This window comes from Salvelinus namaycush, chromosome 29 (assembly GCF_016432855.1).
Source record: "Salvelinus namaycush isolate Seneca chromosome 29, SaNama_1.0, whole genome shotgun sequence".
NCBI lineage: Eukaryota > Metazoa > Chordata > Actinopteri > Salmoniformes > Salmonidae > Salvelinus > Salvelinus namaycush.
In genome coordinates, this window is record NC_052335.1 from 28,989,834 (window position 1) to 29,004,751 (window position 14,918).

At 41.7% G+C, this 14,918-nt stretch overlaps 2 protein-coding genes across 2 annotated transcripts in view; both read right to left on the reverse strand.

Moving 5' to 3' along the window:
- The window catches only part of LOC120024238 (glutamate receptor ionotropic, kainate 2-like), a 163,350-nt gene that overhangs the window by 54,855 nt on the left and 93,577 nt on the right, over positions 1-14,918 (reverse strand). The window contains exons 8-9 of the mRNA XM_038968432.1: positions 8,609-8,752; positions 3,135-3,242 (exon numbers count right to left, since the gene is read on the reverse strand). Of these exons, the coding sequence (XP_038824360.1) occupies positions 3,135-3,242; positions 8,609-8,752 (252 nt within the window). The remainder of the gene's footprint in view (positions 1-3,134; positions 3,243-8,608; positions 8,753-14,918) is intronic.
- Positions 884-2,521, reverse strand: LOC120024286 (E3 ubiquitin-protein ligase TRIM39-like). Its single transcript, XM_038968486.1, has one exon. The coding sequence runs from the start codon at positions 2,519-2,521 to the stop codon at positions 884-886; it is 1,638 nt and encodes a 545-aa protein (XP_038824414.1).

Consider the following 14,918-nt stretch of genomic DNA (forward strand, 5'->3'; position numbering starts at 1 on the left):
TAATAGCAGTGACACTATTACTGTGTAGGGCAACATCTGAAAAATAGCGCACTTGGTAGTGTGTACCGGTGCTCGACCAGTCGGTGAAGGCCAACATCACCCACGACAGAGAACGGTTGATTGTCAAGGGCAATAAATTCCATTATCTTGGCTTAAATGGATTTCACCTTTTGAGTTGTCTCGTTGAAATTTTCTTATTCTTTCAAATGACTGCTCGACTTGTTGACTGCTCGATCCACACAGCAGACATTGTGGGCTAGGTTAGGGATGCTGTGTTGCACGTGTAGCACAACATTTTACGTGGTGTCATTACATCATGTACCTACATTATATAGATATGCATGTCAGCTTTGACATCGGTTTTGCCCATCGGCGTTAAACTAGACATCGGCAGAATCCGATGTTGGCATTTTTAGCTAATATCGTCCAATTCCGATATGTTCACCGATATATCATTCATCCCTAATGGTCATTTATGTACACAGCACTGTGCCATCCTAAGACAGAACACCCCTTTCCTTAAGAACAAAATGGTCATTAGAAGAAAATTATTCTCAATTATGTCATTATACTTGAACAATATGAACCAATCAGAAATAATGATGACGAGAAACCAGGAAATTGAGTAATGTAATTATTCAAGAAACCAGGGCAAAAAGTACATTGGTAAGCAAACAGTCAAAGTATTGTATACAGTGGTGAAAATACCAAAATGGAGGACAGTAGAACAATACATACCATTTACATTTAGCTTATTTTACTATTTTTGGGGTGAAAAGTCAAAAACACAAAAACACAAAGGAAACGTTTATTTAATGATATGTACTGTGTATGTATTTTGTTGTGATAATTATGTTTTTAAATAAAATACATTACAAAAACTTCAGTCTGTGTGATTGACAGGAGTGATGATCAGAGGGGCAGAGTTTTTACCACCATCATTAAGACAGGGGCAGAAGTATGGATAGATTCTCTCAGTGAAGGTGTAGCCAGTGAAAGAGTAGATATGACACCTGGCCTCCACATCGTAAAAGGAGACCTGACCCTCCTCATAATCCACAAACACCCCCACCTTCTGGGGCTTCTCTCTCAGGAGGAAGTTGACAGCTCGGTCATCATTAGCTGCATATTCATTTGCGTTCCTCAGCCATATGGTCCAGTAGCCATTCTCAGGACCCAGGAAAATGTCATTCTTCCTGTTGATGGACTCTTTGGCCACTCCTAAATCCCATTTAGTCTTCTCCTTGACTTGCACCTCATAGTATAATCTCCCAGAGAAGCCATCTTTTCTCAGGACACTGGCACCCTTTGAAAACCTCTTTGGGTTGTCAGGGAGATTCTGTTCTCTAATTCCATATCTGACTTGTTTCCTGTCCTCAGAGAGGATGAGAGAGGGGTGGGCTGTATCAGGGTCCAGAGTGACATCCACTGACCACTGCTGCATCCACTTCAGCTCAGCATCACACAACTTCTTCACTTCACTCCTGATTGTCTCATGCAGCTGAGACACAGCTCTCCTCACTGTCTCCACACTCAGACTGCGGTGAACACTGATCTCAGACCAGTCCTTGTTAGGTGGAAGGCTGCAGAGGGATGGGGAGCTCTGAAGGAGGTGGAGGTGGTCCTCAGTGTGTGACAGCTGCTTCAGCTCACTGCGTCTCCTACGTAGATCAGTGATTTCCTGCTCCAGATCTATAATGAGTCCTTCAGCCCGCCTCTCGGTTGCTTTCTGCTTCTCCTCAACTACCTCAATGAGCTCAACCTGGCTTCTCTCAATGGAGCGCACCAGAGCAGTGAAGACCTGCACGCTGTCTGCTATCTCTCTCTCTGCTTCTCTCTTACTGATCTCTACTGAGTGTTTCATTTCCTGAACCTTCTGCAGTCGCTCGTGGATCATCTGCTGCACTTCTGCCTCTGTCTGCCCCAGCTGAGCCTTCTTTTCTCCATACTCTTCCTCTAGAGGGACAGTGTAGTGAGTCTTGTGGTCTGTTTTCTTGCACTGGACACAAACACACATCTGATCAGTCCTACAGAACAGGTCCAGAGGTTTGTTATGCTCCTTACACATCCTGTCTTCCAGCCTCTTTACTGGGTCAATCAACTCATGTCTCTTCAGGGCTGGGGCTATCTGATGAGGCTGCAGGTGAGTCTCACAGTATGAAGTCAGACAGACCAGGCATGACTTCAGAGCCTTCAGCTTCGTCCCAGTGCACACGTCACAGGCCACTCTCCCAAGCTCGACAAAGTTTTGGTCTGGGCTGCGGCTAGCTCTCAGTTGAACTGACTTCCTGAACTGAGCAGCCATCTCAGAAATGAAAGCATTGATGCAAATCTCAGGTCTCCTGTCGAATTTCTTTCTACAGATTGGACATTGGCACAGGTCATCACTGTCCCAGTACTTTCTGATGCAGGCCATGCAGAAGTTGTGTCCACATGAAGTGGTCACTGGCTCAGTGAACACGTCCAGACAGATAGAGCACAGGAAGTTCTCTTCAGACAGGAGACTGTTGCATAACGCCATATCTAGACAGAGACCAAAAGTGAAACCATTGAGCAATTCCTTGAATCTCTCAGCTCTTGTAGTTGATAATTCATTAAGTGTATTTGAGTGTAAATTAAAAACTAGTTGTAAAAATGTCATTATGATACAAGTTAATCTTGATAAATGGTTTCACCATAGAGATTGGAAATCGTCCTAAATGAGTCATAAAACAGGTAAAGACATGAACACGGTAGTTAGTCAGTTGTCTCCTCTCACCTGCGTGTGTCTGTGATTGCTGTCTCTGTTCTTTCTGTTTGTGAAAGAGGTCTGGAGAATGTATAGTTAGTTCAGAGAGACTAGTAGGTCTAAAGAGTCTGAGAAACCTTTTCTGTGCTACCTTCTTTAGTTTCACTTCAGCAGAATGACTTTAAAATGCTCCTCCCCTTCCGATACTGCTATTGGCTACAGCCCTGAATCATAGAGCTTTTCCCAAATGTACCACAAGTTTGGTTAGAGTTTTGTTTTCTTTTGTTTTCAAAGATATCTTGGTAAGTTTAAAACACAACTTAATAACCTCATAGAAAGGTAAGCTACAGGTATTTGGAAAGAGTGAAGGAAAATCCAAAGGAATGTTGAAAAGACACACACACACCTTTTCCAGTCCGTCCTCCTTAAGACTGATCACGTCCAGGTCGAAGTCTGTCCTCAGTCCGTTGGTTCTGTTGAAGAGGATGCGTCCAGTCAAGCCATCCCAATGGGCCTATAGAGACACACACACACACACACACACACACACACACACACACACACACACACACACACACACACGCACGCACGTACACACAGACACGCACGCACGCACACACACACACAGAGCCACGCACACGCACACACACAGACACGCACGCGCGCACACGCACAGACAGACGCACACACGCACGCACGCACACACACACAAACACAGACACAGACGCGCACACGTGCACACACACACACACACACACACACACACACACACACACACACACACACACACACACACACACACACACACACACACACACACACACACACACACACACACACACACACACACACACCACCCAATTCAACTAAAAAACTAATCCAAAGTGTCCAAATTGTATCCCTCAATTACCCATAATCCTACATGCTCTTTCATTGTATTTCGATCCAAAACCAAAGCCCCACAATGTTTCCATTTCAATTAGCTAGCCGTTCCGTCTGGCTCTCTCCACACTGTCTGCATTTCACAACAACAGACAACAGAGAGGAGGCTTGTTTGACAGGTATAAGAGGTCATTACGCTGTGAAGTTGGTTGGTGGTCCTTGAAGTTTCACTTCAAAGTGATTGGAGGATCAGAGAGACAGCATGGGGAGAGATATGAGAGATGGAGCGGAGAGGAGGGAGGGAGGGAAGAGGGGAGGAGAGAGGGAGAAAGGGAAGAAAGTACAATGGTTCGTTCTGTAAATGACCTACAATAACACCGCACACACAATGACAGCGCGCTCGTCTACAAAGCGAAAGGCTGACCTTAGTGACTGGCGTTCGAGAGATGTAAGGGGGCTTTGATATAGACACACTCCGAGATATGGTTATGGAGACAGGTAGAGATGTCTTCCTTATCTCTGTCTCTCTGTCTCTTTATGCGTGATAGGACCACACACACACACACACACACACACACACACACACACACACACACACACACACACACACACACACACACACACACACACACACACACACACACACACACACACACACACACACACACACACAGACCACACACAGTGCCCTCTGTAATTATTGGGACAGTAAAAATGTTTTCTTCTTTTGGCTCTGTACTCCAGCACTTTGGATTTGAAATCAAACAATGATTATGAGGTTAAGTGTGAAATTGAGGATGATACCTGTTTGAAGATCATTTCCAGCTCAGGGAGGAACATAAGGGAAGCCAGGGGGAAACTTACTCACTATAAGATACTACATAGGTTTTATTGGACCCCAACAAGGCTTCATAAGATGGGTCTGACCAACAATTCTCTGTGTTGGAAATGCCAAAAAGACACTGGGACATTTTAACAGGCAGTATGGGAATGTACATTATTGCTACCTTTCTGGAAGGATGTTTTGAAATATCTGAAGGAATGGTTGGGGTTAACAATTCTAGTTTCACCCAGAATATGCCTCCTGGGCATTAGAACAGAGTTAACTAATGTAACAAATTTGGATTTTGTGTTAAGTACTTAAGTAAAAAAGTACTACCTAAGTAGTTTTGTGGGGTATCTGTACTGTACTTTACTATTTATATTTTTGACTACTTTTACTTTCACTTCACTACATTCCTAAATAAAATAATGTACTTTTTACTCCATACATTTTCCCTGACACCCAAAAGTACTCATTACATTTAAAAAGGATTATTATAAATTTTCACATAAAATGACATACCCAAATCGAACTGCCTGTAGCTCAGGACCTGAAGCAAGAATTTGCATATTCTTGATACCATTTGAAAGGAAACACTTTGAAGTTTGTGGAAATGTGAAATTAATGTAGGAGAATATAACACATTAGATCTGGAAAAAGATAATACAAACAAAAGAACATGCGTTTTTATTTTTTATTTTTGTTCCATCATCTTTGAAATGCAAATATTTTCAGATAGGAGTCTAGGTGAAATTTAGATTTTGACCACCAGATGGCAGCAGTGTGTGTGCAAAGTTTTAGACTGATCCAGTGAAGAATTACATTACTGCACAATATTTTGTATCAAGTCTGCCAGGACTTTGCCCAAATGTGTCGAATTGGTCAATTGATACATTTTCAAGTACGTAACTTCAGAGAACATACAAAAATGCTATGGTAATAAGTAAATGTAATTTTACACACTCCCAGGAATGTCAAACATGATGGATCACTAGAATATACACTAACTTTCACACATCTAGATGGTGGGTGTGGAGCCAGAGACAGCAGTGGGGTCAAACTGTAGACCCCAATTCCTTCGTTTGAACATAAAAATTGATTTTATCAAACAAAACTATGCTACATTTTATCTCTGGGACCCTCAGGATGACAAATCAGAGCAAGATTACTGAATGTAAGTACATTATTTACCTTCAGAGGTGAATGTATCAAACCAGTTGCCGTGATAAAAGTTTTTGTTGTTGTGCACTCTCCTCAAACAATAGCATGGTATTTTTTCACTGTAATAGCTACTGTTAATTGGACACTACAGTTAGATTAACAACAATTTAAGCTTTCTGCCCATATAAGACATGTCGATGTCCCGGAAAGTTGGCTGTTGTATAAAACGTCATTCTTGTCACATTAGCGCACATTAGCAACAACCGTCCCGGTTTAGGGACACCCATCCTGTAAAGGTTAACTTCTTATGGCTGGGGGCAGTATTGAGTAGCTTGGATGAATAAGGTGCCCAGAGGTGCCCAGAGTAAACTGCCTGCTCCTCAGTCTCAGTTGCTAATATATGCATATTATTAGTATATTTGGATAGAAACCACTCTGAAGTTTCTAAAACTGTTTGAATGATGTCTGTAAGTATAACAGAACTCATATGGCAGGCAAAAACCTGAGAAAAAATCCAACCAGGAAGTGGGAAATCTGAGGTTGGTCGATTTTCAACTCAGCCCCTATTGAAGATACCGTGGGATATTGGTCATGTTGCACTTCCCAAGGCTTCCACTAGATGTCAACCGTCTTTAGAAACTTGTTTGAGGCTTCTACTGTAAAGGGGGGCTGAATGAGAGGGGATTGAGTCAGAGGTCTGGCAGAGTGCCAGGAGCTGGTCACGCACATTCACATGAGAGGTAGCTCCCGTTCCATTTGCTTTTTCTGAAGACAAAGGAATTCTCCGGTTGGGACATTATTGAAGATTTATGTTAAAAACATCCTAAAGATTGATTCTATACATCGTTTGACATGTTTCTACGGACTGTAACGGAACTTTTTGACATTTCGTCTGCAACTAGTGAACGCGCTTCGTGAGTTTTGATTTGTTTACCAAACGCGGTAACAAAAGTAGCTATTTGGACATAAATGATGGACATTATCGAACAAATCAAACATTTATTGTGGAACTGGGAGTCCTGGGAGTGCATTCTAATGAAGATCATCAAAGGTAAGTGAATATTTATAATGTTATTTCTGACTTCTGTTGACTGCACAATATGGCGGATATCTTTTTGTCTTGATTGGGCTCTGAGCACCGACCTCAGATTATTGCATGGTTTGCTTTTTCCGTAAAGCTTTTTTGAAATCTGACACAGCGGTTGCATTAAGGAGAAGTGGATCTAAAATTCCATGTATAACACTTGTATCCTTGATCAACGTTTATTATGAGTATTTCTGGAAATTGATGTGACTCTCTGCAAAATCACCGGATGTTTTTGGAACTACTGAACATAACGCGCCAATGTAGACTGAGATTTTTTTATATAAATATGAACTTTACCGAACAAAACATACATGTATTGTGTAACATGAAGTCCTATGAGTGTCATCTGATGAAGATCATCAAAGGTTAGTGATTCATTTTATCTTTATTTCTGCTTTTTGTGACTCCTGTCTTTGGCTGGAAAAATGGCTGTGTTTTTCTGTGATTTGGCGGTGACCTAACATAATCGTTTGTGGTGCTTTCGCTGTAAAGCCTCATTGAAATCGGACACTGTGGTGGGATTGACAACAAGATTACCTTTAAAATGGTATAAGATTCTTGTATGTTTGAGGAATTTTAATTATGAGATTTCTGTTGTTTGAATTTGGCGCCCTGCACTTTTAACTGGCTGTTGTCATATCGATCCCGTTAACGGGATTGCAGCCATAAGAAGTTTAAGGTCAGTTTGCCATATTGTTCTGAGGTTTTTACAGTCTTTACTCTGCAGATGATTAAATATTGAGTAAAAAAATGCTGCTTTATATTTGGGTAATTCTAAATACTCCGCTATTGGGTTATTTCCTGGATTTTGTTGATATCCGGTCAACAAACATTCATACTCATATTTCCAGAAATGTCCCTTGTCTCCCACATCATATTGTTGTACCAAATCTGAGTACGACATTGAATCCTCTTCATTGTACAGATCACCTATAATATGAATTCCTTTCATTAGCCATTGTTTCCAGTACCCAGACTTCCCTCCTATCTGTAGCCTAGGATTGTGCCACAATGATGAGTATCCTTTAAGATGTGAAATCCCACATATCTTGTGTAATGTTCTCCACACCTCTTTTGAGTGTAACAAAATTGGGTTAGGAGTTTCAACAGACTTCTCCCCTGTAAAGTGCTGATATTTCTAAAAGGTTCACCCGATATGGATGAAAATCCCCTCAAGTTAAAGCTGACAGTCGGCACTTTAACCTCATAGTCGTTGTTTGATTTCAAATCTAAACTGTTGAAGTATAGAGCCAAAAGAAGAAAAATAGCTTCACTGTCCCAATAATTAGGGAGGGCACTGGATAGTAACACACGCACCTGCATCTACACTCACAGATATGTCGTCACATACACAAAAAGGTAAACACAGCCACAGATTCACACGGTGCATATATAACCCACTGAAGGTGAAAAAGGGGTGTGTTCAGCAGAAGTTGTGGGGGGGTGGGGGGGTCTGCTCCATTCAAACCATCAACCGAGGGAGTGATTAGAAAAGGCCCAGTGTGTCACCTGAATTGACTGATTTTAAATGGAACTGTCCCCTGGTTTCCTGTCCAAGAGTTCAGGGTTTGTTGGGTCAAACAGGGATGTTGCTGGTAGCTGGATGGTCCAGTCGGTTTGTGCTTTAGCCAACTCCTCTCAGTGTTTATTCATTGTCATGCCAAACATGTACAGTATGTGCTGACAATGCTACAGCGCAATAGAATGAATAATATGTGTACACAGTGCTTTACAGGTAAAGCTGTCTCAAAGGGCATGGATTCAAATGAATAGAAGAGACTAGGCGGCATATATGAAAGATAATATACAACGTATATTTTACGTTGTATATGCTACTACAGCACACAGTATGGCTTGATTGCATGAAGTCATAGTCACTCAATTCATCATATACTGTATGTCAATGAAACATTTTGCACTACGGTACCTCTTTGATGAGGCTGATGAAGCGCGCACCGAAGCGCCAGGGTTTGTGGCGGTTGCACTGCAGCGAGCTGACGGTGATCTGCTGCGACTGCTGCACCGCCACAGCCACAACGTGCACCGCGTCGAACATCAGCGCTGCGTCCGTCTGCACAGAGGTAGTTGTGATGTCAGAGCATTATTACATCATGAGACAAAAGGTCTCTCTTGCAAAAGAGATTTGATTAAATCTCCATGAGACAACCTGTGTAAAAGGTTACATCAAAAATAAAGAGCATTGTTATGTCAGAGCATGATTACATCATATGAGGCATTATGACATCGGATCATTATTAAGAGCTGTGCAGACACGGAGCTATGGGCTGTGGATGTTCGCTGACTACCCACTAGTCCCTCTAGTCAAAGTGGCTAGTGCCTTCACACACAAGGGCGACAGTCGACGGTGACCATAGCAACTGAATAAACAAACATTATCGATGTGCGAAAAGTGAATCGCTATAACATCATAAGCATGCATAAAAAAGTATTTACATGCAACACAAATCATAAACCCAAAAATAGATTAGAAAACAATGATTTGCTAGAGTGGCAAGTTAGCTGGTCCTGCTCAACAAAGATGGCACCGCTTCAGAAAATAGAGCAGAATCCTATTTTCTCGCCTCGGCTGAGCAGCTTCCAAGGGCCCGAGCACCTCCAACCGCTCCTTCTGGATAGAATTTGCTTCATTGAAAATTAATGGGCCACCACGCCTGTCGCTTTAGTCTGCAAGTGCCTGTAGGCCTACTTCATCGAGGCCATTATGATGTCCGAATATTTATACTTCATAAAGCCAATAATTGATGGGTTCCCTTGGTATTATGATGTAGCTGGAACATTATGACATCTTGAAGCATCCCTCAAGAAACATAATGACATACTTATTCCATCAGCAAATGATTCCATTACATTCCCTGAATCATACATCTATTTAAGCGAGAGGGACATGAGAAAATGACATCGTCAAATACACTGCATCAAAATGAATGTACTGTATTCTTGTGCTTCCAGCCACATGTATTTGTGGGCAACCTGGATTATTCAAATAAATTGTAGGACTGCACGGGCTATGTACTGTATACAGTTAACTGCAATTCAGCTCTTAGCTGCAAATGTGTAACATGAGTAAACAAGAAGGAAAAAAAGAGCGGCTGAATCATCCACTTCCCTCTGCATATCTCTGGGAGGACTATCTCTCAGTATAAGAGAGAGTAGAGACTAGAAAATGAAGAATATCCAGCCAACGACAGCCTTTAGAATAGCCCAGTCGGTGTCGCATCCAATGAGAGAGACTCTCTTTGGCCGGTCAGCCTGTAACCGTGGAGACTAATGGCTCCTGATAGCTGTGCCCACTCCCTGGAGAGCGAGGGCAGAGCGGGCGCTGCTGCAGATGGCACACGGGCTACAGTGTCAGTCAGCTCCACTCCAAAAAGACACACTAAGTAGATGCAATGTGGGCACGATATCATGTTCCCTCTCTGAGTAATACTTTGTCCATGTATCCTCCTAGATGGGGAGATACACAACAGAGGTAAATTATGTGCTATTGCAAATATGATCTTGTCTGATTGTGGGACCAAATCAGGATGATTGTGTCTGATTTCATCTTGATATTTAAAGTGACAACATGACACTCCAAAATTATAGTTTCTCAATCCAGCTGTACGGCTCAATCTAAACTGAATGGAAGAGAGAAGCACCATGTGATTTCCAGATTTGTGGTGCGTATCTTTTTAGGGCTGAAGTAGACGTTGTAACCAACAACCCACTGGGCAAAAACTGATTGAATTTCCATGTCATTTCAACAACAAAAATTATATGTAATGACGTTGAATCGATGTGGAAAACTGATTGGATTTTCAAAAAGTCATCAACGTAAGGGAATATCTTATTTCTTTTCACCCAACTTTTAACTTAAATACAATGACATGGTTAAAATGTTTGTTGATTTTACGTTGAATTGACATTAGTTGACAACTCAACCAAAACTAAATCAAAACTAGATGTTGAAATGACGTCTGTGCCCAGTCGGAAGGTGTTATGGTTACTTGTTATGAGTATACGTTGTGAGTTCCAACCCAGGCACTCCATAGCCACACCCATATTCACTTCCTGGTTTGAGTGGAAGGAAGCCATCTTGTCTACAGGTTGTAGTCAGAGAGTTTTGTAACTAGGAAACTGTTTATACAGTGTAAACGCCAATGTGCTGTCATTACTCAAAACTTCTGAGGAAACCCATTGCACTTACTATTTCTGAGCACAGTTACTTCTTAAAGTGATTTTGTAGTCATTAATCAAACCAATAGAGTCACTGTGATCTTGCAGGGCAAGTTTGTCAAACTCTTTCGATGGAGGGCCTAGTGTCTACAGGTTTTTGTTATTTCCTTTCAATTAAGACCTAGAAAACCCGGTGAGCGGAGTTCCTTACTAATTAGTGACCTTAATTCCTCAATCCAGTATGGAGGGCGGAGCGAAAACCAACAGACACTCTGCCCTCTGTGAAATTAGTTTGACACCTGTGCTGTAGGGGGTCCAGATTTGAGTTGTGTCAGCATAAACATTTTGAGTCACCCCCCCACTAAGCCACGCCTCCAATATAATTTCCAAGTGTGCCTTGCCTTTCTGAGTGACTTGTAGAGTTACCACCCATGACTGTATTTGTTTTCAGTCCTGTGACCTTCACCAAGAGTTCCTAGGCGAATGTTATCATTATAGTTACACTCTTTATGACAATACATTAAAGATCTCATACGGCCTTATTTTGAGGCCTAGCTTTAACCCAATACAGTGGCCATGAAACTCATGGTTTACAGGCCACATCAGGCTTGCAAGTTGGGTTGCAAACTTATTTCCAATAGGGATTTCTAGACAATCAGGGAAATTTACCAGAATTTTGCAACCCTACCTGCAAGTTACATTATACTGGCTTCCAAAATGATGTGTAATTCCTATTGGAATCCAGCCAGAGTTAAGATATTCAACAGTTTCTATTCACCCGCAACCTGTTTTCATAATGACTGCAAGGGTTACGAACAGTGTGAGGAGACTACCTACGCCATTTAAACTGGAACAACCATTTCAGTAACGGGTGCATAAAATCTAATTAAATTACTGGATTAGTTATGTTTAAAATTGATTTTATTTTATCTTTGTGTAGCATAAGATAAATCAATCAATCACTCAATGTACATGCAAAAACACAGATATTCAAAGCAATTCCAAAAATCTACCAGCGGTAGAGCACACTGCATTTGAGTTAAACTTGACTTGGGGTTCACAGTGTAGTTTAAAAAGCCTTGGGATTTACTTTATAGTTTAAAAAAGCTTGGGGTTTACAGTGTATTTTTTTTAAAGCCTTGGGGCCAATGGTGTAGTTTAAGAAAGCATTGGGATTTACAGTGTAGTTTTAAAAAAGCATTGGGGTTTACTGTATAATTTTAAAAAGCTTGGAGTTTACAGTGTAGTAAAAAAAAAAGACTTGGGGTTTACAGCATAGTTAAAAAAGACTTGGGGTTTACTGTATAGTTTAAAAAAGCTTGGAGTGTACAGTGTAGTTAAAAAAAGACTTGGGGTTTACAGTATAGTTTAAAAAGACTTGGGGTTTACAGTATAGTTTAAAAAGCCTTGTGGTTTACAGTATAGTTTAAAAAGCCTTGGGGTTTACAGTGTATTTTTTTAAAGCCTTGGGGTCAACTGTGTAGTTTTAAAAGCCTTGGGATTTACAGTGTAGTTTAAAAAAGCGTTTACAGTATAGTTTAAAAAAGCATTTACAGTATAGTTTAAAAAAGGCCTACTTATATGTTTGGGGGGTTTTCTTGTGGACTTTTCATTCCTTTGGATTATTATGAAGACTATCAAGTGAAGAGGTCAAATCAATACTTGTTTCATTTCTCACAGCTGGATTATTTGGATGTTTGCTTATTTGTGATTTCTTGCTGGTTTTGGAATGATCTGAATTGAACAGTTACTTTCAATTGGAAGACAGACATTGTTTCTGAACTAAAACAAATATGTGATTTATCGTTTTCATTTGTGATTCAGAGACTGAGCATATTGATTTCAGGGAATTCTGGTTTGATTCTGAATGCTAGCTGAATAATTTCTGAATACAGATCATTCTTTACATGGGTAAGGGTAGGGTTATGGTTAATCATGTATAAAATGAAATTAGACACGATAAAGGTTAGTTAGCAGTAAACCCAACAGCACTTTTCAAAAAACAAAAAACAAACCCTACCCTTACCCTAACCCTAACCTTAACTATATCCCTTACCAAACCCTTACCTTAACCCTTACCTTAACTATTTTACATTTTAACTTCAATGGGGTGGCGTCAGAGTTGGGACGTCCCAAGGATCCCGTTTAGATATTTCCCTCCTGCCTCTGCCATATCATATGAACTATTGAAATCATCCACTTCCAAACTCCAATTTAACTGAAGCTATTGAGGGCATAGCTCCTTGGAGCTGTCAGTGTAAATGGATCTGTCAGAGGAGGGTCAGGCAGAAGGCCGGGGTGAACAGCAGGGAGTCGTCTCAGCCTCGGCACAACTCTGCTACTCTCCTTTTCTAGTTTATCTCTATGGGCACAAAGAATCCCATGTGTTATCTGACAGACAGCTCGAGAAGAGAGGAGAGAGGGGGAGGGAGAGAGATAAGGGGAAGGAGGGAGCAATAGCAATAGAGGGGGAGGGAAGGAGTGAGAGACAGAGAGCGAGAAAGACAGAAGGGCAGAGATATAAGGAGAGAGGAAGGGAGGAAAAGAGACGGAAAGGATGGGGTAAAAAGAGCGAGAGAGTCAGCATTCAGCCCCCTGCCAGTCTTCCACTGTCGGCGTTGCTTTGGAGTTTGAGCCCTCTGGTGTCAAAGCCCAGATCAGATGATCTGATATTCATCCATCCCTGTTGATTCTTTTATCCACAGAGCTTTGAGAGAGGTCAGTGTTATCTACACAGCCTGTCAATATGTATGTCCCTTTGTTGCCCCTGTGTGTTTGTTTGCTGGTGTTTGTGGGGAGAGGGGGGGACTGTGTGTGTGTATGAGTGGTCACAATCACATAGCTGGAAAACTCTACAGCAGTGGCTATGTATTTTTTTTTTAAATTGGCAGAGATTTTGCAGCATGCCAATTTCTTTATTTTACCTTTATTTAACTAGGCAAGTAAGTTTTAAAAACAAATTATTATTTACAATGACGGCCTAGGAACAGTGGGCAGAACAGCAGATTTTTACCTTGTCAGCTCTGGGATTTGATCTTGCAAACTTTTGGTAACAAGTCCAACGCTCTAACCACTAGGCTACCTGTCACCCCGCCCCGTACAGTATGTAAACGTGCATTTTTATGGGCTAGTGCTGTTGCAACTGCAACAATGTTTTTGTGTATACCATGTCAAAGGCTTTACCATGTCAAAGGCTTTTTAACTCCATCCATATGACTCAGCTCACTGATAACAGACAGTGTATTTGTAACGGTTGATCTCCTCCTTTTCATCCGAAAAGGAGGAGTAGTGATGGAACCAAGGCGCAGCGGGTTGTGAACACATAATTTATTTAAAGACAAGACGAAAAAACACGAACTTCACTATAACTAACAAAACAACAAACGGAGTAGACAGACCTGGACGACGAACTTACATAAACACGAAGAACGCACGAACAGGGAAAATAGACTACACAAAATGACGATGTACAAAAACAAACCGAACAGTCCCGTATGGTGCGACAAACACTGACACAGGAGACAACCACCCACAACGAACACTGTGAAACAACCTACCTAAATATGACTCTCAATTAGAGGAACGCCAAACACCTGCCTCTAATTAAGAGCCATACCAGGCAACCCTTAAACCAACATAGAAACAGAAAACATAGAATGCCCACCCAAACTCACGTCCTGACCAACTAACACATACAACAAACTAACAGAAATAGGTCAGGAACGTGACATAACCCCCCCCTTAAGGTGCGAACTCCGGGCGCACCAGCACAAAGTCTAGGGGAGGGTCTGGGTGGGCATCTGACCACGGTGGTGGCTCAGGCTCAGGGCGAGGTCCCCACCCCACCATAGTCAATCCCAGCTTACATCTCCCCCTACAAATGACCACCCTCATATTACACCCACTTAACATCGAGACAAGGGGCAGCACCGGGATAGAGGGATAGCTCAGGACAGAGGGATAGCTCAGGACAGAGGGATAGCTCAGGACAGAGGGATAGCTCAGGACAGAGGGATAGCTCAGGACAGAGGGGTAGCTCAGGATAGAGGGGCAACTCCGGA